The following is a 27,351-nucleotide window of genomic DNA, read 5'->3' as shown; positions in this document are numbered from 1 at the left end:
GCAGCTCGCTCCGGAGCCCTGGGTCACTAAGCCCCAGTCCACACGTGCAGCGCGGGCGGGTGACTGTCCCGGGCGAGGCCAGCCTTGCAGCGCCTCGCTCCCTTTGCACGCCACTCAAGGCACATTTATTGCCGTGACTCAGCAGCGACAGCAGCTCCCGCCGCCGCACCCTGGCTGCCAAAAGCCTGTTTGATTCATTTCCTTCTCGCCCTGCAGGCGGCTCGGACCATTATTGCAGGGGGGGGGGGTGTGGAAACGCCCCCCTCCCCAGGAGAGTGCTGAGCGGGGCCACTCCCTCCGGCAAGCCCACCCGCTGATGGCTGGGAGCCGAGCGGAGCTGCTGCGGGTTGGCTCTGGGCTGGGAGGGCTGGTGCGTGGGGTCCCATCTGCCCCCAGCGCTGCCCCTGCCTCCTAAAGGTTGGTTTGCCCGGGCAGCCCTTTCCCCCATTGGGCAGCCGGGTGGGAGGTGGCGCTTGTCTCCTCCCCGGAGCAAACGTATAGAGGGAGCGGAGGGGGTGGGAGCGCCGCGCATTGGGGGAGGTGCTCTGAAGCCCATGTCAGTCACACCGCCGAGCAGCAGCGACCCGGGAGGGGCACGGAGGTATGGGCAATTGTCTGCTGGACGGGAGTCACTCAGTCGAGGGAAGAGGGCAGGAACACGCCCGATGGCAGTAACTTCTGCGGGTTCATGGGCTCAGCGGCCTCCAGGACTCCCTTGCTCCGCTCGTGGGCATGGAGTTGTTGCACCGATCCCCAGGCTCTGGGTTGGAAGGAGGCCGTGCCAGGCCTTGTTGGCACGCTAGTATGCTTTCCGCTGGAGCCCTGAGCGGAGACTGTCCCTGAAAATCTGATGGGGGGTATCCAGTGCAGTTAGTGCCTTGTAGGGGCTGGTCAGGCAGGGGAGTGGCCTGGAGTGGGCACCAGCCACTCCTGTCTGCTTCTGTGTAACACCTCTGGCAGTGGGAACCCAGGGTCCATACCGCCAGGGCAGGGGCAGGGGGGATGCTGCTGGCTCAGCCAGGTCCTAGGGGACAGCCCTCTCTCTGCCTGGAGTTCTCAGTCTGTCACGGAGGCAAGGACTCTTCCCAAAGCTGTGCTTTCCTCTCATGCTCCTGTGGGGCAGGGAGTTGTAGGAAAGTCACTGTGCTGGCAGAGTGTGTAGCAGCAAAACTTGGACCCAGGGAAATGAACAGCTTTTTGAATGGGGCGGTGGCAGTCCTTAATTCAGAGCTCCCTTTTGTGAGGTTCAGAGTGCTGGCTCTGATATATACAGCTTTCTAGCCCCAAGGGGCATAGGTGCCAGGGTGCCTCACACACAGGGTTCTCGCTTCCTGATTTTGAATTCAGGCTCCTGCCACGTGCAGCTGACTCAGCTTGGTGTCAGGCAGGCTCGGCAGGTGTTCCTCTCCCTAGATTTCTCTCTGTGTCTTTAACTGGGCTCATTTCATGATCTCTGGACCACCAAACCGATTTCTAATGTAGCCCCAGTGGTGTTACAACAGAGCTGACTTTACCCCGGTGTGCACAAAGTGAAGCAGAGGTGGGGTTGTATTCTGTAACCTGGGGCCCAAGTTCTTTTCTTCTACTATTCTTATTATTTGTATTACTGTAGTGCTCAGGAGCCCATTGTGCAAGGTGCTGTACACACAGAACAAAAGACAGTTCCTCCCCCAAAGAGCTCTAATCTCTTTTTTTCCCCAGTAGCTCACCCTAATATCTTCTGTCACTAATTCCTGACTTTTCCCCCCTTCAGGAAACCCCAGAGACTGTCTGAATCTGGCCAGGACTCAGGAGCAATGTCTCAACAGTTCCTTTATCGGGCACTGGTGTCAGCTAAGTGGCTCTCAGAAACCATCAAGTCCCCTCAGGCTGGGCAGGCTGTGAAGATCCTGGATGCATCCTGGTACCTCCCGAAGATGAAGCGTGACCCCCGGCATGAGTTTGAGGAGCACCACATCCCTGGTGCTGCTTTCTTTGACATCGACCTATGCAGTGACCGCACGTCGCCATATGACCACATGCTGCCCAGTGCGGATGACTTTGCGGAGTATGTGGGCAAGCTGGGCGTGGGGAACGACTCCCACGTGGTCGTGTATGATGCCAGTGATCAAGGTCTCTTCTCTGCTCCCCGTGTCTGGTGGATGTTCCGGGCCTTTGGGCACCATGCTGTCTCCCTTCTGGATGGTGGGCTGAAGAACTGGCAGCGGGAGGGGTACCCACTGAGCTCTGGCAAGAACCGAGCAGTTCCTGTGGAGTTCCATGCCTCCCTGGACAAGTCACTGGTGAAGACCCATGAGGACATAGAGGAGAACATAGAGTCACGTCGCTTTCAGCTGGTTGATGCTCGCCCTGCAGGGCGGTTCAGAGGGACGGAGGCAGAGCCCAGGGAAGGTAACGCCTCAGCTTAGCCATCACTGTAACAAACATGGGGTCCATTTAAGGCACAAACCCAGAAACGTGACTCTCGTTCCCAGCTGAAGATTGAGGCTCGAAACTCACTTTTTCCAAAGATGAGTTTCAAGAGGAGGATGCTTGGCTGATATCTATCCCTCTTTGTGGTTGCTGTCTCTGCTTACCTATGTCTATTTGCCTCTCCCACTGTTCTGTTCTCCGTATGCTGCTGGAAATGCTTGCTTAAAACACATTCACCTTGGGGCAAGGCCTTATGACACCAAACACAAGATGTTTAGTAGTTCAGCATCTGTGCCAGCAGTAAGCCATGAGGACTTTAACCCTGGCAGTGAAGTTCTCCATCTGACAGCCAGATTTACTGTAGATTATGATTTGTATTCTGGTACGTGCATAGAGGGCCCGATTCTGGTACGTGCTGTACAAACACACAGTAGGAGACCGCCTTGCCACAAAGCATTTACAACCTATATGGTCAAGGCAGACAAATGGTGGGAGAAGGGAAGGATTATTATAGCTGTTCTCCTGCTGGGAATCTGAGGCACACAGAGATTATGATACACATCTAAGGTCAAACAGGAAGTCTGTGGCAGAGGAAGGAATAGAAATAAGATTTGCTGAGTCCCATTCCTTGCCTTCACCCTAAAACCATCTCTCCTCTCAGCTGATTCACCTGTTGCCACAGCTGAGTCTCAAATCAGGCATATAGAAGGGGTGTTGCATACATTGTGACTAACACATGTGGCTGAAAGAGGGTGCTCCCATCCCCACCCCTAGCTGTTAGAGCTGCACCCCAGAAAGTGACTTTCCGTCCATACAAGAAGTGAAGAAAGCTGTGTATTTTAGTATGAATGCGGAGTCCCGTGGTTCAGAGGCAGCAGTGCACTCAATCTTTCGGGGACCTGGGGAGGTGGAAGAGAAGGTAGCTCCCACACACCCCAGCCCTTTAATAATATTTAGCTTTGATATGATGCTTTGTGGTCAAACGTAGACATTAACCCTCACATAACCTTGTGCAGTGGCTGTAGAGGGAGGGTTGCCGTGGCACGAGTATGTGTGGAGGGTAGTCAAGGAGGGGTTGTGCGGTGGAACCCTCTGTGATGTAAAGATTAACTCCTGTCTGCGTTGGTCTCCTTCCTCTTCCTCCAGGAATTGAGCCTGGTCATATTCCTGGCTCCGTGAACATCCCCTTCTTGGATTTCCTCACAGAAGCTGGCTTTGAGAAGACCCCTGAGGCAATCCGCAGCTTATTCCAGGAGAAGAAAGTGGACCTCTCAAAGCCAGTGGTAGCCACATGTGGCTCAGGAGTCACTGCCTGCCATGTGACCCTGGGGGCGTACCTCTGTGGCAAGCCAGATGTGGCTGTCTACGATGGTGCCTGGGTGGAGTGGTACATGCGGGCGCGGCCTGGAGAGGTCATCTCTGAGGGCAAAGGCAAGACCCTCTGAAGCAATGCTTCTGCCCCTGCAGTGCAGACAAATTGCCTTGGAACAGGCTTTGAGAGATGGTGTTAGCCATTCCTGTTTTAAAATCATGGTGGTATTGAGTGACGGTCTTGGGTGACAAATCTAAACACACATGGTTCTAGCCCCTTTCCCCTACTCCCCTCCCCCTTCTCACCCACAAACCCCACCCCTCACTTTTCTGGGCATGGAAGATGCCTTTTTACAGTATCTTATTGGGGTGGGGGGAAGCACTTGTCATGGGATGGTGGAATAATTGATTCAGGCTGGACTCATCAGCTGGGATGATCTCTCCTATTTGGACACTTAGTGAGGAAGATGTGTGGAGGAGCAGTTTAGGTTTCTCCTTATATTTGGACTCTGATTTGTTCTGAGCCAGTTTTGCATCCACCGTTGTTCCTGGGGAACTTGAAATCCTGTGGGTTTTTTTTTTTTTTTTTAAGTATCCATTTCAAAGGTTACATAATAAAAACATTTAATGAGTTTAAAGGTTTTTCTCCTGAACTGAACCTGGGACAGTATAGCTGGGGTTTCTCCTTCCCCGCTCACAGAGGCATCCACAGGGAGTGTTTAGTTAGCACAGCTACATGCATCCAGCATATGTCTACAGTGGAGCTGGAGGTGTAAAATCCAGCTCCGACAGACATGCCTGTACCAGCAGTGTAGCTGCGTCGGCGTGAGGAGCCGTCCCGAGGACGTACCTGCAGTTTCAGACTGGATCGTGCTTGGGGCTGCTAGCCTGTCGTGCAGTTCATGCGGCTGCAGCTACGTTGCTGTTTTTAGTGTGCTAACTCAATCACAGCTAGCGCAGGTATGTCTACCCAGGTGGCAAATTACACTTCCAGTGTAGACATACCCTTATTCTCTATGAAGGAAGCTGTTCTGATGAAGTGAATGCAGTATTTGTTTCATCCTTGGTAGGTATATTTCAGTTTCCCTGGGAGAGCCCTGTGGATCAAATAAGAAAGGGACAGCATACCTCTCTGTTGTTTGCTTCCGTCTGCAGCCATGCGATTGTGTGACTTTCAGATGCCACACTCCAATTCAGCATGATACTTACACATGCCTAACCCTAGGCATGAGAGTGTACTCCCACTGTAGGCAGTGTTGTTGTAGTCATGTTGGTCCCGAGATATTAGCGAGACAAGGTAGGTGAAGCAATAGCTTTTATTGGACCAGCTTCTGTTGGTGAGAGAGACGAGCTTATACAGAGCTCTTCTTCAGGTACTTCCACAGGACTGTTCACGTGCTTACAATTAGTTATGTGCTTCAATACCTTGCTGAGTTGAAGCCCTAGGGAAGAACTACCCATAATGGCAGTCATTTTCACAAGGCCACTGCCTGAAATCTTGGAGCTGAAAATCTCCCCCAGCAAACAATGTCAGGAGTATTTGATTCAGTGCATTCAGAGAGTTAATCTGCTCTTGGTTACACCTGTACAAGCACATTGGCTTCAATGTATTTGATTAAAGAAAGGTCCCTGTTGATCATAACACCCATTATCCTAGACAGCCTGAAGAGAGAGGTGGGTGAGGGGGTGTTTGTCTCCTGATCAATTCCCAGGGAGCAGCTGGGCTGCATTACATATGGTGGGTTAGGTGTTAACAATTTGCCCTTCCTCCCACCATGACATCATTCTTGTGGGTGGGCCAGGTCCTGAAGTCTGGGCAACAAACAGGGGCCAGTGCTGACAGAAGAACTCATGCTATGACTAAAGACGTTCCCTGGTGCATGCTGTAGGAGGAAAGAGATGGGTAGGAAGTGGGGCAGAGAAAAGTGGGGAAAGAGATGGAGGCAAAGGAGATCGGGAGGATGGGATAAGAGGAAAAAAATAGATTACACAATAAGGATTTGGGCCTGAGTCTCCACTCTAACCAAGGTATGCCATACAGAGATGAGGAGCAGGGGTACAAAAGTGACTATACCACCTACAGTTTATATTCTTTGTGCATCCAGGGGCCTGCCTATCTGTCTCCTGCTGTAAATTAGAGGAGACTCAAAGCTGTTCAAATTTACACTCCGCTGCAGTGGTGGCCTAGGGGCTACTCAGCAGCTGAAAATAGCTAGAGGGCAGCATATTCCAGCCACACTCCCTCCTATCCCCAGCACACCCCCTACACTGGGGCCTGTAAAGGGAGTGGCATAGGCTGGCTCTGTTTTCCAGGGAACCCCTTTTAGGCTGGGTTACTCACCTGTGGGGAAAACTGTTGCCTTTATGCCCCCTCTATGGCATAAGGGGACTGAATTGTACCAGAGAACTAGCTCCCTAAATGGAATAAAAATAAGGGGGGGAGGGGCAGTGAGTTTGACTCAAGAAAAGACCCAACTGTAAGGTTAATAGACATCTGTCTACGTTTCAGCACTGCACTTTATGGATATTGCCCTGGCAGAAAAGGGTCAGGTGCCTGTTTGGGAGGGTGGCTTTGGGCCAGTGTCAGCCTTCGGGAGGGAAGCTACCAGCATTTTTCTGCCTGATGTGAATACTGTTTGAAATGTTGGCAAAGGTGGCTGCAGTTAATAAGTCAGGTGACTTCTGTTGGGCGTGGTAGAAGCATGGTTGGGTGGATAGATAAAGCATTTGTGTTTCACCTGGGCCAGGGGTCATGTGCAACTTGACTTCCAAAAGGGCACCCTCTCTTCCTTCTCAAACCCTCTTCGCCCGCCTGCCCGCCTGGAATGGGGCACTCAGAAGAGACTGAGGCAGGTGTTGTGAATGGAATTAATCCCCTGGATGGGGGTGGGGGCAAGGCCTGGGACTGAATGAACAGGGAGACACCAATCCAGGAAAGGGAGGTTTAGAATTGGTGGTGGGGTAGCAACCACAGGGAAAACGTACTGACTAGGTGATTATTACTGCAGATACATTAAAAAAACAACAGGGCTTTGATATTGGACACTGGTCCCCTACACCCATGAGCACCCACATAGTCTCAATGACAGAAATCGTCCAAATCCTCTATGAGTGTTTTGCTGCAATAACAGAGAAGTGGATGCTATAATACTTAGACCCCCCTGCTGGGCAAAAGAGGAACATGAAAGAGATCCGTCTGGTTCAGCATTGGAAGAGTTAGCCACATCCAGCCCATGGGCACAGAGCAGTTTTCTCCTCAACCCAAAGCACCACTGCAACACCCTGCTCTGGAGGTGTGTAAACTGCAGCTTCCAGAATCCTCTAGCACCTACAGCAGCAATGGTGGCATAGATTACACTGCAGATCCTGGTGCAGGGAGACTGGGCCATGCAAAACTACAGCTCCCAGGATTCTTTGGTGACCAATTGCAGCGATGATGTAATATGGTAATTAAGAGGGTTTATATATTATTTCAAAATACTCTACAGCTATCAACTGAACAGCAGCGACCAGAGAAAGGCCCCCAGGCAAACTCCATTATCTTGGGACCCCTGGGATTTGGGGAATGTTCAGAATGAGGAGGTGGGTTTTGTCCTTTGTGCCCATCACTAGTAATAACAAACATGCCATTCAGACAGAATCTTTCTTCCCCAAAGATCCCATAGCTACCCACATTGAGCCCCAGTGAAATGCAGCCACCTCTGGGGTGGAGAGCACCAGATAAACTACAGATCCCAGAATCCTCCAGTGCCCACACCTGCAGTGGCGTCTCCAGCTTGGGAGGGACAGAGAGGGAGAGATGAGGATGGAAGGAGGGGAGGAAACGCAGGCTCCAGAGAGGGTGTCTTTGACCTGGGAGAGCCACCCGCCGCAGCCCGCAAACAGCAGCCGGGCTAAGTGGGTCCGGCTGAACGTCGGGGGCACGGTTTTCCTCACCACCAGGCAGACCTTGTGCCGGGAGCAGAAATCGTTCCTCTGCCGCTTGTGCCAGGGGGAGGAGCTACAGTCAGACCAGGTAAGTGGCGAGCTGGCGCCTGCTGGCCGCCCCGCCTTGGGTGTGTGTCTGTGGCTGCCGTGTGCCCAGCGGGGGAGCGCGGAGCCATGACCGGGGTGGGATCAAAGCACACCGCAGGCCGGGCTGGGAGGAGCTAACCCCGGCGGGGGAAGGCGAGGTCCTAGAGCAGGATTAAGAGGGAGCTGGAGAGACAGACTGGTGGACGGCGCGCACAGGGCCGGGGAGGGTAATTGGCATGAGACCCCTTCCCTGTCCCCCCGGGGAACTCACTCCCTGCATTCCATCCAGCCAGAGCCTCTTGAGGGGGGGTTGGCCCGTCCCCTCTGTGGAATGGGAGGAGTTTCTGGCTTAACAGTGGGGACCAAACAGGCCTACCACCCCGATGCTGTGTGGCACACACAGCACCCGTCTCCTCTGCTTCCTCGCACCAGACCCACAAGAGGCTCCCCCCTTTCTCCCACTGTCACATGCCCAGTTATGTGGGTGGGACTCAGGTCTGACAAGGAGACATGGCGTTACCATATAGAGCCACAATAAGTAGCCTCCCATCACAGAGACAAGGTGGGTGGGGTATATTTTTTATTGTACCAGACAAGCTTCCCAGCTTACACAGAGCGCTTCTTCCATTCTCCTTCTCCCAATACAGGCTGAAGAGGTAGGAGCCCTGCTGAGACCAGAGTCCGCATCACATCTTTTTATTCTTGGATCTCCCTGCTAGCCGTATAGAATCATATTATATATAGGAAAGGCTTGGGGGTCTGCACCTCAGGGGTGAAATACCAAGAACCTCAGGCCCCAGCAGGATCAGTTTCAGCCCTTTGCTCTTTCAAGGGAGATAAATTGAGAGTACTGTGCAGTTTGCTCTGCATGTGCATTTAGGATGAGATCTATAACAACAAGGTTCTGCCTGAATGTTAAAAGTCCCAGGGTACTTTAAATTAGAGAACGGGTTTAACCCATTTTGCTTTCCAACATGCCTCTTCTCCCTACTGTTCTGCAGTGTGATGTGTACTAGTTGGCTGCAGCCTTCCATCCTAGAGGTGGCTGCTTTTCTGTGGTACTATATGCATGTAGTTTGGGAAGTGGTTTGGGATCCTAAAGTTCGCTCTTATATGCTACTTTTAATATGTAGCTCTCAAATCACTTTATGAAGGCGAATAGGTATCGTTATTAGACCAGGTCAGGAATTTTTTGATAAAATGGTTTTTCCTTGGAAAATGCTGATTCATCAAAACTGTTCCTGGGAAAGGGTCCATTTTTATTAATTTCCTGTTTTTTGGGTTTTTTTGGGGGGGGGAGGGGGAGAACGTTTTGAACTTGTTGACATGTCCCATTTTGACATTTTCTAAATGGAAAGTTCTGGGTTTTGGATTAAAATTATTTTTTGGTTTGAAATTTAAGTTATTTTAAGGTTAAAAATGTTAAACAAATGACAAAGTCAAAATTGAACTGAAATGTTTTGATCTCTCTGGTTTGAATGTTTTTCTTTTTGAATTTTCCATTCACAATTTTTTTTTTTCTTTTTGAGATTTTGACTTTTCATCCCAACTCAGGGTGGAAAAAATTATTGAAATCTCAAAAATTCTCACAAGACTGGAAAACTGTTTCCTGACCAGCACTAATCATTATCCCCCTTTTTCACAGGGAAAACAAGGCACAGAAAGATTAAGTGAATTCCCTAAAATCAACAGCCAAAAGGACCCAGGTTTCCTTACCCTCAGTCCTGTCCACTGGACCAAAGGAGCTATAGAAATTAGGGTAACCAGATGTCCTGATTTTATAGGGACAGTCCCGATTTTGGGGTCTTTTTCTTATATAGGATCCTATTACCCCCCACCCCCGTCCCGATTTTTCACACTTGCTGTCTGGTCACCCTAATAGAAATATAAACCAGAATTACTACAGTTCTTGTTTTACTATAGTCCGTTGTCTAGAGAAGTTAGGGGCAGTGGCAAGTTTTCCCGCTGGGTTCTTCCCCTCATGGCTTGTCTCTATTGTTAGGATGAGACTGGTGCATACCTTATAGACCGGGACCCCACATATTTTGGACCCATCCTGAATTTCCTCCGTCATGGCAAGCTGGTACTGAATAAAGACATGGCTGAGGAGGGTGAGTGTTGAAACCCAGAAAACTCCCTCTTAACACCCAATCCCTCTCTTAGAGGTGGGTTACAGTAGGTGCTGTTAACCCAGTATCCTGACCATATCCAATTCTGCTGTCTAAAAAATCGCCCCCCACAGTGGCAGGCCCCCTCCCCTGTGCTAGGATTTTGAAGACAGCTATCTTTGGAGCCCTCATCCCGGGGAACTCTTTGTGCCCCATTTGCCATACAATAAAATGAATGAGAGTTAGGAGAAAAAGCTTGCTGGAGTTTCCCCTGGTCGCTAGTGATGGTATGATATTATGGTAGGGTGAACCCATGCTGATTCAACCCTGTGCACACTGATTTCCTCACCAGTGCTCCACTATTTGGAGCATGAAGCTTTTGTCATTGGGGCTGGGAAAGGAGTGGCTAGAGGGGAGGGATAGCTCAGTGGTTTGAGCATTGGCCTGCTAAATCCAGGGTTGTGAGTTCAATCCTTGAGGGGGCCATTTAGGGATCTGTGGCAAAAATTGGGGATTGGTCCTGCTTTGAGCAGGGGGTTGGACTAGATGATCTCCTGAGGTCCCTTCCAACCCTGATATTCTATGATTGATTCTATGGTAGTGATGCCCAGTAGGATCTCTGATGAATTAACAAGAAGGAAATGGATGGCCTTCCCTGGTGTTAGCCCCATAGGGTTTGAGCCCTAAGTGACTGAGAATGCTTTATTATCGATTTCCTCCCCAGCATGCCATTTCTCCCAGTGTATGAGAGAGGGACCAATGGGGTGGGAGAATGAGAAGCTCTGTGGGAATCTCAGGGTATGTCTACACTATGGAGACTATGCTGGCATGAATATGCTGTCAGAAAGAGTTTTTCTGTTATTGCAAACAAAGTTAGCTTTGTTGATGGAAATCCTCTTCTGTTGACAGAGCTGCATCTACACAAGGGGTTTTGTCAGCATAGGTATGTCAGTCAGTGGTGTGGGTTTTTTTCACATCCCTGACTGACGTAGCAATGCCAGTATAACTTTTCTGTGTACCCTAGGCCTGCGTGGGATGGTTGAGGGCAAATAAATCTCACCTGCTTGCCCTGTCTATGTTTTGATCTCAAGAGGGAACCTGTGTAGTCACTGAATGCTGGTTCCTAGGCATCATTCTCCCTTGTGGACACATAAAGTGCCCCACGCCCTCCCTGTTAGCAAACATGATCATGTATGTCTCAGGGGAGCGGACAGATGCAGCTACTGTAGGTTAATGAAGTGAAACACACATCTTTGTTTATCTGCTTTGGGATAAAGTGCTATTCAGAGATCAGCAACAGGCCCAGGACGGGCACCAGAAGACTAGGCTCAATACCTACAACAATAACCAGGATTCACTCCCAAGTGAGTAGCACTCAGTAACTGAGGGGTCTGGATTTAATCCCTGCAGAACAGAGCCCACAGGACAGTAACCAACAGGGCAAGAATGAGCCCTTATGTAGCTAGGGGCCTAAATTCACTCTAGTTCATAGACACTCTGGGTCAATAATCAGGGTGCCTGGGTTCAGTGCCCAATAGGTAGAGCCCTGAACCTGCCCTGGGAAAATAACCTGCAAGCCTGGGTAGTGTCCTCCTTCTGGAATAACAGCCAGGGTAGGGATATGGGTGCACTTCCCAGTAGGATGAATCCTGGGAACATTAACCAGAGAGCTAGGGTTCTGTCTCCAGTTGTAGAGCCCTGACATCGTAACTAGGTTAGTCACCCCTGCGCCTCCCCTTGGTACAGTAATAAAGGGGGCCTGAATTCAATCCCCAGGTGTAAGAGCTTCCAGGCACCAGAGAACTGTTCATGTGGGATGTTGTGGTGTCCCTTCTCCCCAGGGGAGAGAGTTCTTGGTACAGGCATGTGAATTCCTGAAGCAGCCAGATGGGGCTTTCCCTTCAGGAAGCTCTGAGTACTGGGAAATGGGACTAAGAAGGACAAATACTTATTCCCATGTCTTTTACACTCTCTGTGTTTCTAGGGGTTCTAGAAGAAGCTGAATTCTATAACATCGGCCCTTTAATCAGAATAATCAAGGACAGACTGGAGGAGAAGAACTACACCGTAACACAGGTCTGAGGGAAAATGGAGAGAGAAGGCTGGGGGGAGGGGGAGAGGGGATGGAGAGCTAGAAGAGAGGTCAAATATGCGAGGGACAGTGACTCATAGACTCATAGACTTTAAGGTCAGAAGGGACCAATATGGTCATCTAGTCTGACCTCCCGCATGATGCAGGCCACAAAAGCTGACCCACCCACAACAGAATCTTCCAGCCTGCGACCCCTGCCCTATGCTGCGGAGGAAGGCGAAAAACCTCCAGGGCCTCTGCCAATCTACCCTGGAGGAAAATTCCTTCCCGATCCCAAATATGGCGATCAGCAGAACCCCGAGCATACAGGCAAGATTCTACAGCCGGACCCTCATTTTACCCGCGATGGCACGTTAATGCCTAATTGACTAAAATCACATTATCCCTTCAAACCATTCCCTCCATAAACTTATCAAGCCTAATCTTGAAGCCAGAAAGGTCTTTCGCCCCCACCGTTTCCCTCGGAAGGCTGTTCCAAAATTTCACCCCTCTGACGGTTAGAAACCTTCTTCTAATTTCAAGCCTAAACTTCCCCACGGCCAGTTTATATCCATTCGTTCTCGTGTCCACATTACTACTGAGCTGAAATAATTCCTCTCCCTCCTTGGTATTAATCCCTTTGATATATTTAAAGAGAGCAATCATATCCCCCCTCAGCCTTCTTTTGGTTAGGCTAAACAAACCGAGCTCCTCGAGTCTCCTTTCATAGGAAAGGTTTTCCATTCCTCGGATCATCCTAGTGGCCCTTCTCTGTACCCGTTCCAGTTTGAGTTCATCCTTTTTAAACATAGGAGACCAGAACTGCACACAGTACTCCAAATGAGGTCTCACCAGCGCCTTGTATAACGGAAGCAGCACCTCCCTGTCCCTACTAGAAATACCTCGCTTAACGCATCCCAAAATCGCATTAGCTTTTTTCACAGCCACGTCACATTGCCGACTCATAGTCATCCTGCGATCAACCAGGACTCCGAGGTCCTTCTCCTCCTCCGTCACTTCCAACCTATGCGTCCCTAACTTATAACTAAAATTTTTATTAGTCATCCCTAAATGCATCACCTTACACTTCTCACTATTAAATCTCATCCTATTATTGTTACTCCAATTTACAAGGTCATCCAAGTCTCCCTGCAGAATATCCCGATCCTTCTCCGAATTGGCAATACCTCCCAACTTTGTGTCATCCGCAAACTTTATCAGCCCACTCCTACATTCGGTTCCGAGGTCAGTAACGAATAGATTGAATAAAATCGGACCCAAAACCGAACCTTGAGGAACCCCACTGGTGACCTCCGTCCAACCCGACAGTTCACCTTTCAGTACTACCCGCTGCAGTCTCCCCTTTAACCAGTTCTTTATCCACCTCTGGAATTTCATATCGATCCCCATCTTTTCCAATTTAACCAATAATTCCTCGTGCGGCACAGTATCAAACGCTTTACTAAAATCGAGGTAAATTAGATCCACCGCATTTCCTTTATCTAGAAGGTCTGTTACTTTCTCAAAGAAGGAGATCAAGTTGGTTTGGCACGATCTGCCTTTCGTAAACCCATGTTGTAATTTGTCCCAATTGCCATTCACCTCAAGGTCCTTAACTACTTTTTCCTTCAAAATTTTTTCCAAGACCTTGCATACTACAGAAGTTAAACTAACAGGCCTGTAGTTACCCGGGTCACTTTTTTTCCCCTTCTTAAAAATAGGAACCACATTAGCTATTTTCCAGTCCATCGGTACCACCCCCGAGTTTACAGATTTATTAAAAATTATCGCCAAGGGGCTTGCAATTTCTCGCGCCAGCTCCTTCAATATTCTAGGATGGAGATCATCCGGTCCGCCCGATTTAGTCCCATTTAGCTGGTCAAGTTTGGCTTCCACCTCTGATACTGTAATTGCAATCGCCCCTCCTTTATTCCCCTCTGTCCCGCTCCCTCTATTCCTAAGCCCTTCATTAGCCTTATTAAACACCGACGCAAAATATTCATTTAGATATTGTGCCATGCCTAGATTATCCTTAATCTCCACTCCATTTACATGCTTCAGCGGTCCCACTTCCTCTTTCTTTGTTTTCTTCCTATTTATATGGCTATAAAACCTCTTACTATTGGATTTAATTCCCCTCGCGAGGTCCAACTCTACACGGCTTTTGGCCTTTCTCACCGCATCCCTACATGCTCTGACCTCAATAAGGTAGGTTTCCTTGCCGATCTGTCCCCTCTTCCATTCTTTGTACGCTTTCTGTTTTTTCTTAATCGCCCCTTTGAGACGCCCGCTCATCCAGCTAGGTCTAATTCTCCTGCCTACTAATCGTTTCCCCTTTCTCGGGATCCAGGCCTCGGACAGCTCGTGCAACTTCAGCTTGAAATAATCCCAGGCCTCATCTGCCTTTAGCTCTCTAAGTATGTTAGCCCAATCCACTTCCCTAAGTAGTTGCCTTAATTTATTAAAGTTGGCCTTTTTGAAATCGTAAACCTTAGTCACAGTTTTATTTCTGTTAATCCTTCTATTTAGTTTAAACCGAATTAGCTCATGGTCACTCGAGCCAAGGTTGTCCCCTACTACCATTTCCTCAACTAGGTCCTCACTACTCACCAGCACCAAATCTAAAATGGCATCCCCCCTCGTCGGTTCAGCTACTACTTGATGAAGGAATTCATCTGCTAGCACGTCTAGGAACATCTGAGCCCTATTATTGTTACTAGCATTTGTTCCCCAATCTATGTCTGGGAAGTTAAAGTCCCCCATGATCACACAGCTCTTATTAGTTTTTACTTCCTTAAAAACATTAAATAGTTCTCTGTCCGCATCCAGGCTAGATCCCGGCGGTCTATAGCACACCCCAAGCAGTATCTCAGGGGAGGCTCTAGTAGTTCTTTTACCCAGTGTAATCATTGCCCAGACAGACTCTGTCTTATCCATTCCATCACTTATTATTTCTTTACATTTTAGCTCATTATTCACATACAGTGCCACACCCCCACCTTTACCTTTTTTCCGGTCATTCCTAAACAGCACATACCCTTCCATACCTGTACTCCAGTCATGACTACAGTTCCACCATGATTCGGTTATTCCTATGATATCAGGTTTCATTTCTTGGACCAGGAGCTCCAATTCCTCCATTTTGTTACCTAGGCTTCTCGCATTGGTGTATAAACATCTTACCGTATGCTGTCTATCCTTTCTCCCATTAGTTATGCACTTTGGTACGGACCCCGTAGTGTCCATCCGCCCCCTCCTTCTAATGTCCAATTCCCTACCCCTATCTATATCTGTGCTTATCTCTTTGCCCTCTTTTTCAAAGTGGGGAAGTGCCGTGCCGTGGAAAAATAACCCACTGGTGGGTGGGTGTTACTGATCCCTCTCTGTGACTATCTGTAGAAGATATGAGTTGTTACAGCCCCAGCCACAGAGCTTTAGCTTAAGCTGTAGCAGCCAATACTTTTAGTTCTGGAGGTTCTTGGTTTAATTCCTGGTGTGTCAGCCCAGCTGGCCCTGTCACATAAATGGGAGGTGTTTGCTGGCACATAAATACACAGGGATGATTCCACTGATACATGCTGTGTCATGAAATCTTCCACCAGCAGGAAACCTTCATTGTAGTTAAAATAAAATGGAAGTCCCAGAGGTGGCACTGGATGCTGCGCTTGTCTGATCTGGAAGGGTGCTATATCCTGAACCTCCAGACAGGGCATTAGCTGCAGGGGCTATTTCAGTGTGGGAAGGGGATAGTTGGTGGAAGGTGCATTGTCTGTGTGCGCCTGCAACTCCAGAAAGAAGCCAGCCTGTTCCTTTTAGTGCACTATCACTGGGGAGGCAGAGGGATATCGGTGGGGAGTCACTGAGGCTGTGGGAGGTGGAGGGGGTGTCTGTGGTGGGGAAATTCTCTAAGGCGTGACTCCTCCATCTTTGGCTGTGATTACCTCCTTCAAATCGCTCTTTAATACCCATTTATTCCAGGAATAATAAGAGTTAAAAATTGTTTGTTATTTGCATTACCGTAACACACACTGAAATTAGAGCCCTATTGTGCCAGGCACTGTACAAACACGATCAGAGACAGTCCTTGCCCCCAAAGAGCCTGCAGTCTAAATAGACAAAAGAAAGGGTGGGAGAAAAACAGGCTTATTACCCCCACTTTGCAGATTGGAAACAAACACAGAGAGATTGTGGGTTGTTTTTTTCCCCAAGGTCACTCAGGAATCCTGCAGCAGAGCTACTACTTTGCTTCACCAGTAATCTCTCCATAGTCTCTTTCCTTATGCAGTGATCCCATGTCCGAACTTGCATTACTTTTTGTCTTATCTGCCTTAGTTTGTGAACTCCCTGAAGCAGAGACTGTGCTCCACATTTGAGCACAGTGGACATTTATGGCACTATATCAGAGGTTCTCAAACTTTTATACTAGTGACCCCTTTCACATAGCAAGCCTCTGAGTGCGACCCCCGCCCCTTTATAAATTAAAAACACTTTTTTATATATTTAATACCATTATAAATGCTTGACATGAAGCGGGATTTGGGGTGGAGGTTGACAGCTCGTGACCCCCCATGTAATGACCTCCTGACCCCCTGAGTGGTCCTGACCCCCAGTTTGAGAACCCCTGCACTATATCAATGGCTTTTATTAACAACGATAACAAATGCAAACTTCCTGTAAGAATGAGTGTGGCCTATGCTGGGTGCTGGACCCTTCCCCTCCTCATAGTAGATCCTTTTAATCCATGTGCTCTCCTGCTGCACATGAGATGTGATCCCGCAGAAACCTTTGTCCTCTCATACCACCCCTTTTTGGGCAGGGCAATATGAAGTTGGGTTGCGGGTATACCTCTTTGTAGGGCCCTCATTTTTATAATCCCAGCCACAGGTATATCAGCTTTTGTCACAGAATAACATTCAGAATCTTTTGAGGGTACGTAGCCACTTGGCTCAATTTCCTGCCGGAACATCTGCCCCGAAGGCAGAGTTCCTCAGCGACGTGCCTCACTTTCCTCACAGGTGCCTCCGAAGCATGTGTACCGGGTGCTGCAGTGCCAGGAAGAAGAGCTCACTCAGATGGTTTCCACTATGTCAGATGGATGGCGCTTTGAGCAGGTAGAGCAGGATGTGTGGGGTAGAAGAGGAGCTGTGTGCTAGAGGAGAGACAGGGAACATGCTCTAACATCAAGGCGCCACAATACACCACTTCCACTGTGGGTATTGCTTACTCACCAGGTACAGTGCCAGTAGATCCCATCTCTCTGCCACCTCTTCTCTGGGGAGCCTGGAGGAATCTGCGTGAGGTTACAGTGCTTTGTGTTACAGCAGTTTCCCTCCCCCCCCCCCCCCCCCCCCCCCCCAGTTCTCTGTGTCACCGCCTCTGTTTAGTCCTCAGTCCCTCTGGTTTCTTGATGGGAGTAGCACATAAGTATCTGACTCCATGCTCCCTGAGGGCATTGTCCATATCCCTGTTCCCAGTGAGGAGTGGATGTGTAGCGAAGCATGTGTGAGATCTTTGACTTTCTCTTTTGTCACTTCCAGCTGGTGAATATCGGGTCATCCTATAACTATGGGAATGAGGACCAGACAGAGTTCCTGTGTGTAGTCTCCAAAGAGCTGTACAACTCACCCAATGGCCTGAGCTCTGAGCCTAGCCGCAAAGCCAAGGTGAGACCAACCTGCACTTCACCGTCCTTGTTAATGGCTTGTCTTCATCACCATAAGAGCCTCTTCTCTGTTTCCTCCCTCCCCCTCAGTGGTGGGCTAACCAGGTGGTGAAATGTCATGGCCTGTCCCTTTGTTCAGAGTCATGAAGTGCTACCTCCTAACGAACAGGACCTTGTGTCTGTGGCAAATCACTATAACAAGGTACCCCTGTCCTTCTCGTGCCTCCCCAGTCTGCCTCCTCATCTCTCTTCCTACCCACGCTGAGTGTGTCACTATCATCAGACCCATCAGTGTGGGAATACCCATAATGCTTTGCAGTGGGTACCTTTGTTTGCTGACTAGAGGACCACATCCTCTTTCTGGAGAGTAAGGAACGCTTTCTCCACTGAGTTGTGGTGTGTGGAAATGGGAGGCGCTCTCCTCACCGTCAGGCCAGAGAGGGAGGGGAGAAACTCTGTTGGGGCACGCTTTCTTGGTAGATACAGACACACAGAACATGGGAAGGACCAAAATCCATCGGTCCCCAACAACCCTCTGCATTTCTATGTGGGGAGACGTACCTGCCTGATTCCCATGGACAATCCCTGCTCAGGGTTCCAGAGGAAGCCTGAATTTCTCTGAACTCTAAAGGTCTTCAGGCCATTCCTCCCTATACCCAAATCTGGCCGCTGCTTTGAGCCCTTGCGCATGAGCAAGAATCACCATGGCAGGTCTTGCAAGTGTCTCCAATCTTTCTTCCCTTTGTACTGCATGCTGGGCCGCAGAGCACAGAGGAGGATCCAGAGGAGGAAGAGCAGGAGGAGGAGGAGGCAGAGGAGAAAGGTGCATCAAATCCCTGAGGAAAATAATAATAAAAACCCAACCATAAAGCCGTCTGTTCCCATCTGGTGAGAGTCCACACAGCTAGTGTCAGGGAAGCACTAGGGAAGAGGCTGAGGGAACCACTCCAGGGAGCAGGGGATGCAGTGGGGCTGAGGTCTCAGTGGTAGAGGCGGGAGATCTATTACACATGGCTGCTACTTTATATTTAACTTTTTATTTTTTTATTTTTATTTGCAGCAAATTAATCTACTTGGGATTCTGCTAATTCTGTCCAGATTCTCTCTCCTGCTCCCTTCCCGCCCATGGGGTTCTTGTCACCTCTCTCCTACTTCCTCCCTTCCACACAGTTCTTTCCCCAAGAATCCCTCCCTCCACTCCCCTCTTCCCTCACTCTCTCTCCTCATGCACCTAGGTTCCTGCCTCCCCTCCCACCTTCCACTCCTGGTGTCCTGTGTGCTCCCTGCTCAGGATCCTGTCTCCTCCTGCTCCTCACTCTTCCTCCTCTGCAGGTATGGTACCTGTCTGCTCTCTCAGATATGACTCTGAGCTCTGCATGAGTGACTCTCATCTCCTCCCCTCTTATGGATCTGGCCCTGGTTTGTAGGTCTTTGGTGGGGGCAGGGAGTGGTTGATTCTTTCCTTACTCTGTGCTTTCCTGATTCTCTTTGTGTGCGTCTTACTTTTTAAGCAGGCCTTACAGTTCTGGACTAGAGGCTCTGGTAGCAGAAGGAAGAGCAAAGCTGTGAGACATTGAGAGGGATGGGAACCAGGGCAAGGAAGATAGAGGGGGAGCTGGGGAGAGTGTTGTATTTCTGCCTGGCATATGTGCACACAGGACTTTTCCCCAGCAGCTTCTGTTTAATCCTCCTCTTGGTAGCTGAAAGAATATTTTGCATGAGGATTTCCGTATATTTCCCTGCCTTTAAAAGCAGCCTTTGCCAGCTGGGTGTTTCCCAGCAGATTCTGACAGGGTAAGCGTTCTGGGGGTGAAAATAGAAACTAGGCAGCTCTGTGTGAAGTGCACCCCAATTTTTGGCAGAGAGAGAGAGAACTTGGGCTCACCGCCCTAGTTGTGTGGTGGAGGAGGTGAAGGGGGTGAGGAGGCCTGGAGGAAGGAGCCTTGCTTCTCTCTTTTTAGGGTGTTTACAGGATTTGTGCTAAATTGGAGGTTCCTGAACCCCTCTTCCCACACCCCTACAATTAGGGGGAGTCATTGGTTCTCTGGTATTTGCCAGGCCTTCTCCATCCCTCTGTTTAGGGGTCTCTCTGCCCTCAGCTGTGGGGCCTGAGTATTATACTGAGTCAGTATATTTTACTCACATGGATTTTCCTTCCTCTCTCTTTCTCTCCCTCCCTCCTTTTTCATGTCTCTTTCTTTTCTGTTCTCTCATCACTTTGCTTTTCCTCTTCCTCTCGATTTGTGCTGCTCTCCCTTTCTCCTCCATGCTTGATTTCTCTCTGCCTTTGGTTTTGTTCTTTGTCTCTCTCTCGTTTTCTAGTTGTTACAAGCCAGAGGCCTCAGGATGTGATACCGACGATCAACTCCAGCCTTTTAATTTCCATTTAAAAATCTTTATTTTTGTACTGTAGTTTATGGCAGCCCTCTGGGGGAAAGCGTCGCAGCGACTCCACTCCTCACCCTCAACTTGTTGCCTTTGTTTTTAAAGTTCTGTTTTGGAATATCGTTTCTGAAGCTCACGCCCGCCTCCCCCCTGAGAAAGGCAGATACCCCCACCTGTGTGTCTGACTTGCTGCAGGGGATGTAATCCACACCCTGCGATCTCCCCAGGCCCACAGGATTCCCCTTCTTTAGGGACACAGTCAGTGCTTAATTTGTGCCAGGGCTCAGCCTTGGCATCTCTAGGCTTGGCAGTTCATAGCCCCGGCATCTCTGGACTTGCCGCATCAGTTTTGAAAGTAAATCATTGCTTGAGCCCCAGCACCTCTTTCACTACAAATTAAGCACTGGTCACAGTTACCCCTGCTGGAGAGTCCAGAACTCAGCAGCTACACGCTTCCTTCCTACCCCCACCTGCTGACTAGATTCAGGCCTGTGTGTTTGATTTACTGTCAGAGCCACTGTTGGGGAGGGCAGTTGAGCTTTGCTTGTCACCAGGGGGCAAATGGGGAATCCCTGCCTCTCTCCAGATAGCCTGTGCTTAGCACAAGGAGTAAAGGGGCAGCATTGACCCTTTGCTGGGTAATATACACGCAGAGGCCCTGCAGCGAGAGGTTTAATTTCAATGGGGGAGAAAGAGGCAGGAGTATAGCATGGCGTACCTGGCTTCTGATGTAGCTTCTGACTGTTCTAGGAAGGAGATGCCTGCCAGTGCTTCTGGGCATGGGGTGTTTCCGCTGTGTTATAACTCCTGAATAAATGTGACTGTCCATTACTGGCTGTCTCCTCTCCTTTTTGCCACAGCACTTTGGTGCTCATGGGAAGGACCTGAGAGCTAGAACTGAGGCCTCAGATTAACTGCATGATGACATTAGAACTCATCCACTCGGAGCCAGTCTTCCTTCCCCACCCCTTTGTTCCCGACTGGCAAGTGAGGCAGGAAGTGCGTGGGAATGGAGTCCCTGTACCCAGCACTCTGTAGGCCAGGAGACTTACGGTCCCAGTGGAAATGATGTTGGGCTAAGGAAGCTGTGTCCATTGCTCACGGCCCAGGATAAAATTCATAAACACGCATCATACAAAAGTTGTTTGCTGGGTGCACCCCAGCCTGGAGGCTTGGCCCTGGCCTGTGCTCCTGGTCACCTACTCTGACCCTAATGTACCTAAATACTGATATTTATTGCACACATTGTCTTCCATTCTCAGGGGTGGAAAGGGATGTTCTCCTGGTTCCTGGCTAAAGTGACAGAGACATTCCCACAGTCCCAGGGAGCCTGGCTGGGCCTCCCTTTACTGTCTGTGTATTTCCCCAAGTGTGTATAGCAGGGCTGATGGGGGAACTTCTTCCTGTTCCAGTTCACACCACAGTGCTGAGCACTGTATAGGCACCCACACAGATTACAGATGGTTCATGCTGTCCCCAGGCTGCAGCCGAGAGGGAGGTGTTCGTCTCTTTTTGAGGTTCTCTAATCTGGTCTCATCAAGTTGCTGCATATGGAATTTTAGGCTGACAGACACATTCTCAACCCAGAGAGAGAAAATTGCAGAGCAAAAAAAATAATGCTTTTTATTCCCAATTCCAGACATTGGCCCATAATATTTCTTCATAAATACATAGCCATCACCATCTAAAATACTTTGCTTGCTGCCTTCTCCCCTCACTTTGCTGGCAACAGAGGATGGAAGTGAAGGAAGATCTTTTGTATTAAAGGTATGAAATGAATTCAAGGGAGCGGGTAGGAGGTTGCACAGATGTTATGTACTCAGTGGCCAAGAATTCTGCCTGGAGGGAGTCCAATTGCAGCATAAAATGATGGTGAAATTACAACACTGAGGCAGTGACATGTACTTGGGAAAAGTGATGGATCATGGCTTGGAGGCTCTAATAGACAAATAATTGCCCAGTTGAACCTAACTACACCCTCTAGCTAAAGAAAGAAGCAATTATAGAGATGGGAGAGGAGGAGGGGTGGTGGGGGGGAAGTGTGGGGAGGAGAAGAATGAATGGCAGAGAAGGAGAGAGAGACGGATTGATATCACAGTTACTGGAATCTCATTTCTATCTACATCAGTCAGATTTTCTTGCAGCAAATGTTCCAGCGTTGGGACTGGGGATGAATTATGTAGTTCATGTAAAGTTCATCTCCCCCATTCTCCTGTCCAGAAAGCATCTGCTCAGAACCCCCGGCTTTCCATCCTCCCTCCCCTTAATGTACCAGAGACCTTTGTGTGCCTGGCCTCAATACAAGACTGGGCATTTCTTGGAGAGGGTGGAGGGGCTTCCCACATGTCCTCACATACCCCCAGGGGCAGATATACTTTCCTCCATCCCAAAACATAATCTCTGTCTTTCCCAACACTCTGGAGACAAGTGATCAAGGTCAGGAACAGGTAACAGAGCAGCCTGTGCCTAGTGGGGAAGGCACAGGGGGACATCCCTCAGCTCATTGTCTGTTTCATCCAGCCTAGCACCCTGGTGATCCTGGTGTAGACCCCGTAATTATCTGGACGTGCACAACCCAGCCCCCAGCTCACCAGGCCAGCCAGGAACCACCTGCCACTGGGCTCCTTGCAGACGAGGGGACCTCCGGAATCACCCTAGAGGCAGAAGGAAACAAAGAACCATCAGGACACTAAAGTGATGGGGGTGGAGCATGATGAAGAACTCGCACATGCTTTGAGAATACATTTCCCCTACTTCCTCTCATCTTCAGGCTGCAATTCAACCCCTCCATCCCACTGCCTAAGGCCTTGGCAGAACCCCCAATGGAGCTAAGTATCTTAGGCAGATGGGTGTAGGATAGCATCAGAAATCCAAGTCTTCTAAGGAAAGGTATTGGCCACTGGCACATCCTCGGCCATGCGTGTCCCCTTCCCCAATAAGCCTCTTGCTTATTCTTCTAGTCAGTGGAAGGTCCTCAGAAGGAAACAGGCTGGAGCAAGTCTAGGGAGGGCTTTGCCAATTGCAAATTTGAACTGGATCCTAAAATGAATGGAGTGCCAGTGGAATTGCCTGGGGATGAAGGGTAATGTAGGAGCAGGCAGAGAGCAGCAGCACCAATCAGCACAGGCTGGGGTGGGGTGAGTTATGGGAACAGTCTTCAGGTAGATGACAGGGAAGGTGCTCGTAGTAGGAAAGCAGAGGAATGGCTGACGAGGACGTAATGGCCTGAAATTGGAAAAGGGAAAATCCAAGCTATAGTGTCACCAGCATTCCTGACTAGGCTGAGGATCCATGGGAAGAAGTGGATAATCTTCCCTATGGAGCTGCGTGTGGCTCCACCAAGGTTCCATCACTGTGGGGAGCTCATGGGAGACTGGACATAATCCTAAGAAACTGAAACGTTTCTGTGTTTGCACCAGAGGATAAGCATGAGCAGGATGTGACCTACAGTTGGGGCAAGAAGGTCTTTCTTCTAACCTCTTGGAATCAATATACTCCTTATTCAAAGCTATAACGCATGTTCAGGGGACAAAGACCTCCCACCCCCATCCATTGCTGGATGATGCCCCTTTAAGGTGGAAGTGTCCCACGTCTCCTCTGTCACCTGGCAGGCATCCTTCTTGCCCTTGCGGTAGCCGGCACAGAGCATTCTGGGAGATATCTGGTAGTGATAGGCCTCGCTGCAGATGTCCTGCTGGATCAGCTGCACATCCACCTTCTGCAGGATGTTACTCAGTTGCCCTAGATATGGAACAAGAACAGCCAGTGAGTAACAGCAGAGCTCCCTGCCTCTTCCTGTTATCCCCATACCACGGCCACATCTCACCTCTCCAGCTCATGGAAAGAGCTGCCACTCGGATCACCATCTTGTCCTCCACTTGCGTCACATCTTCCCCCCCTCCCCTAATCCTTACCTTAGCTTCTCACCTTTTACTGTATCAGTTCAAGCTTCTCACTTCACCCACAAGGCTCTACACAACTGGGTCCTATTCAGCATTACATTGCAGCCCCTTTGCACCAGCGGGGCACGAGGGGGGTAGAGCTGTCTGAAGGATGACAATTCCGTTTTGCAGCAACTTTTGCGCTTTCAAAACTTGTTTTCGTCCCACAGTGGACTGAAAACATGGCCGCCTGAATGTCCCCATGAAAACAGAATTGTGTTGAACTGTCCGGTTTTGGATCCAAACCAGAACTTTTCGATTCATAGAATTATAGAATATTAGGGTTGGAAGGGACCTCAGGAGGTCATCTAGTCCAACCCCCTGCTCAAAGCAGGACCAATCCCCAATTTTTGCCACAGATCCCTAAATGGCCCCCTCAAGGATTCAGGAAGTAGTGTGGGTACGTGGCCTGGTGGTTAGGGAGATGGGAGACTCAGGTTCAAGTCCCTGTCCTGTCTGATTCAGAGCAGTGTTTTCATCCCAGAATAAGGCAGAATCTTTCTGATGAAAACTTCATCCAAACTGCTAAGTCTCCATGACTGTCCCAACCAGCTCCATGAGGGGAACAGGAGACACATGGGCAATACTGTACGAGAGCAGCAGGCTGTAGTGACCATTTCACCAGGGGCACAAGTTAGGACAGCCCTTGGGGGCTGCACTGGCTCCTGCAGCTGCTGCTTGGAGGAAGTGCAAGCTGCAGCCCCTCCATCTGTGTGATGGTGCCTGTCCCTGCACAAGTGCAGGGCTATCGCTGGGCCCAGTGTCGTCCCTGCAGCCAGCTCTGCTCTTCTCAGGCCTCTCTCATTACTGCGCTCTGGCTCCTTTTCTTGACCTCTGCTCCACACCGTCTCTCATGCCGCCCCTTGTGTTCCAAGTCTGGAACAGCTCCAGCCTTTTCATCTGCCAAGAGAGCTCCCGCTCCTCCTCGCCCACTCCGTTCACAAAGCTGTCCTGCATCCATCTTCATGCCAATATTGCCCTCTCATTGCCTTGGGAATTCTTTCCCCAGGTTTCATACTTACCTGTCTCAATTAAACACTCAGCTCACTGGCAGGGCACTGCAACTGACACCTGCTATAACTAGGTTCAACACTCCCAAAGGAGTTGTACCAGCCTACAACAGGTTAGAATTTGGACGCTTTTCATCTGTCAGAGAATTATAGCTATTAGATGGACAGGACCTGTCACTGTAGGCCATCTAGCCCAGTTCCCTGCCAGGGTAGGAGTCTTCCTTACTATACTTTTACTAGTGCTTTGTCCAGTGTAGTTTTCAATGACCTAGGTTGAGGAGGGGTGTTACATTTTCCAAAGTGACACCTGATTTTGGGCACCTCCATATTTGGGATGCTCAACGTCTTGAAGGGGCCTGATTTTCAGAGGGCAGGAGCTCAGCTCTTTCTGACAGTCAGGGGCACCAGTCGCTTTTGAAAATTTAAGCCAGGGCTTCTACTGCGTCCATTGGGAGATTATGTTGTTGTGTGTGTAATACGCCATGCACACACTCCGTAAAGAATTATAGCTACAAAAATCCTTCATGCTCCCGTCACTTGCTGACAAAGACCCTTCTCTAGGTCTTCGGACCCAACGCCTCCAGCTGAGAGTTGTCCCAGAGCAGTGCACCTTCCCATCCCGGTCCTCCCAGGATGACCCATACTGTTATGAGTCTGTCTTAGGGCCTGCAAGCCCAGACAGTTAAAATCTCTCATCTTTTGGGGGCCTCGTGCTATTGTGTCTTTATGCTGTGATGTTACATCAATATATGATAATTCTGCATGATGCACTATGATGATCCACTAGGGGGAGCTGGAGGGCACCTTGAGGCAAGGCTGATTATGGTAGATTGCAGTTGCATTCGGTAAAGGGGGCAAGGGCAAATCAAAGCTCTCCATTATGTTTCAAGGAGCTCAGAACTGGAACGTTCTCTGACTTTTGTTTTGGGGACCCTGCGTCAGATCCTTGCCAAGAACATTATCCCATACTGAAGCAACCAAGCCTTGATGTGAGCCTCCTAGCATCACAACAGAATTTATTTATTTGGAAGGAGATTTTCAAAGGCACAATAAGTAATTAGCCCAACTTTCCATGGGAGCTGGGTGTCTAACTGCCATTTGTGCCTTTGAAAAACTCCCCCCCTTATGTAGCCCCTGGAGGAAAGAGGATCCTAACAAGAGCAGCAGACATCCTGCATGTACCTCCTTCCTTGAGAGCCCCCCATCCAGTGATCCAGCAACGGAGGCCAGGTTCAAAGAGGTGGGAGTGGGTGGGCAAGCAGATGGGCTGAATGAAGGGCGAGTTGATAACTGGGTGGTCAAGCTGGAGCAGGGCCACGTCGTAGTCATGGCTGTCCTCCTCATAGTATGGGTGCAGGAGGAGGCGGCTCACCTTGAAGGACACCTCATTCTGGCTGCTGACGTTCTGAAAGTACTTGCCCAGGTAGACAGTCCAGATGGACGGGGAAGCCAATCTACTGGGGGCAAGGGGAGAAAAAGTGTGTCAGTGTTAGACAGAGAGGTGGGCGTGCGGCATGAAAAGGGAGAGTGAGAAATTAGGGGAAATGAAGGAGAGTGAGGGAAGTGAGGAGAAGGCTGGAAAATCAGAGAGACAACGGGCGGGCAAAGGAAAGGAAGGGAGCATGGGGAAAGTGAAACCTCTGTGAAAAGGTCAGAGAGGGAACGATGTAAAGGAGGGGAAAGACATATCTGAGGGCTGGTCTATGCTGAAAACGTAGGTCGACTTAGCTACGTCGCTCAGGAGTGTGAAAAATTCACGCCCCTGAGAGATGTAGGTAAGCCAACCTAAGCCCCAGTGTAGACAGTGCTAAGTCAACAGAAGAATTCTTCCATTGACCTAACTAGAATTTACTACAGCGACGGAAGAACCCCTTCTGTCGCTGTAGTGTCTACACGCGACGCCAGTGGCGCAGCTCCAGCTGTAGTGTTTCTAGTGAAGATATACCCTTCGGTTGAGCAAGGGTACATTATAAGGAGGAACAGCCCTAAATGGGAGCATAGATTAAATAGCACCTACCTCCTAATGGGAAAAGCCAAGAGATGTGGGGATTGGAGGTGGAGCAGTGGAGATGTTTAGATAGATTAGCTAGCATGCCTATGGGAGAGGGGAGAACATGTTCCAGGCAGGAGGGTGAAGGGCAGAGAGGAAAACATAGTGAAGAAGACTGGGGGGAAAAACTGTAAGAGGCCTATTGTTTGGACACACGGTCCCTTCCACCTCCGTGCCTTCTCCTGTGCTGCCCCTAATGCACGGGAAATACTCCCTGACAAACTCTCCAAACAGCTGCCACCTTATCCTCCGTCAAATCCCTCCTTAAGATTCATCTCTGCCATGATGCCTCTGAACCCCAGCCTGCTGGTCCTGGCTGGGCACATGCCCAACTGTGATTATTCCTCTTCCCCTTCTCTCCTTTTCTTCCTCCATACCTCTAACCCC

General features: G+C 49.6%; 3 protein-coding genes across 9 annotated transcripts in view; 2 read left to right on the top strand and 1 right to left on the bottom strand.

Annotated features, from left to right (window-relative positions):
- Positions 1 to 553: 553 nt before the first annotated feature.
- MPST (mercaptopyruvate sulfurtransferase) lies at positions 554 to 4,365 on the top strand. The gene is made up of 3 exons (XM_065414680.1): positions 554 to 601; positions 1,754 to 2,391; positions 3,559 to 4,365. Exons 1-3 carry the CDS (start codon positions 555 to 557, stop codon positions 3,855 to 3,857), a joined length of 984 nt encoding a protein of 327 aa, XP_065270752.1. The 5' UTR covers position 554; the 3' UTR covers positions 3,858 to 4,365.
- Positions 4,366 to 7,510: 3,145 nt separating this feature from the next.
- On the top strand, positions 7,511 to 20,792 carry KCTD17 (potassium channel tetramerization domain containing 17). 7 transcript variants are annotated; one of them, XM_065399360.1, is made up of 8 exons: positions 7,511 to 7,738; positions 9,740 to 9,848; positions 11,123 to 11,209; positions 11,830 to 11,921; positions 16,932 to 17,027; positions 17,454 to 17,579; positions 18,344 to 18,466; positions 19,992 to 20,046. In XM_065399360.1, the coding sequence occupies exons 1-7, from the start codon at positions 7,523 to 7,525 to the stop codon at positions 18,416 to 18,418; spliced, it is 801 nt and encodes a 266-aa protein (XP_065255432.1). In that variant the 5' UTR covers positions 7,511 to 7,522; the 3' UTR covers positions 18,419 to 18,466; positions 19,992 to 20,046. The 7 variants fall into 7 exon arrangements, with proteins under 7 accessions (XP_065255432.1, XP_065255469.1, XP_065255415.1 ...); XM_065399397.1 differs by lacking the exons at positions 11,123 to 11,209; positions 18,344 to 18,466 and adding an exon at positions 18,639 to 18,910 and having other exon boundaries at positions 19,901 to 20,792; XM_065399343.1 differs by lacking the exon at positions 18,344 to 18,466 and having other exon boundaries at positions 19,992 to 20,792.
- A 1,666-nt stretch (positions 20,793 to 22,458) lies between these two features.
- The window catches only part of TMPRSS6 (transmembrane serine protease 6), a 37,946-nt gene continuing 33,053 nt past the window's right edge, over positions 22,459 to 27,351 (bottom strand). Inside the window, exons 15-17 of the mRNA XM_065399331.1 lie at positions 26,097 to 26,371; positions 23,568 to 23,704; positions 22,459 to 22,617 (exon numbers count right to left, since the gene is read on the bottom strand). Coding sequence (XP_065255403.1) covers positions 22,459 to 22,617; positions 23,568 to 23,704; positions 26,097 to 26,371 — 571 coding nt within the window. The remainder of the gene's footprint in view (positions 22,618 to 23,567; positions 23,705 to 26,096; positions 26,372 to 27,351) is intronic.

The sequence above is a fragment of the Emys orbicularis genome, chromosome 1 (genome assembly GCF_028017835.1).
Source record: "Emys orbicularis isolate rEmyOrb1 chromosome 1, rEmyOrb1.hap1, whole genome shotgun sequence".
Lineage (NCBI taxonomy): Eukaryota > Metazoa > Chordata > Testudines > Emydidae > Emys > Emys orbicularis.
Note: the sequence above shows the minus strand (reverse complement) of the source record. Positions and strands in the feature narration are given on the sequence as shown.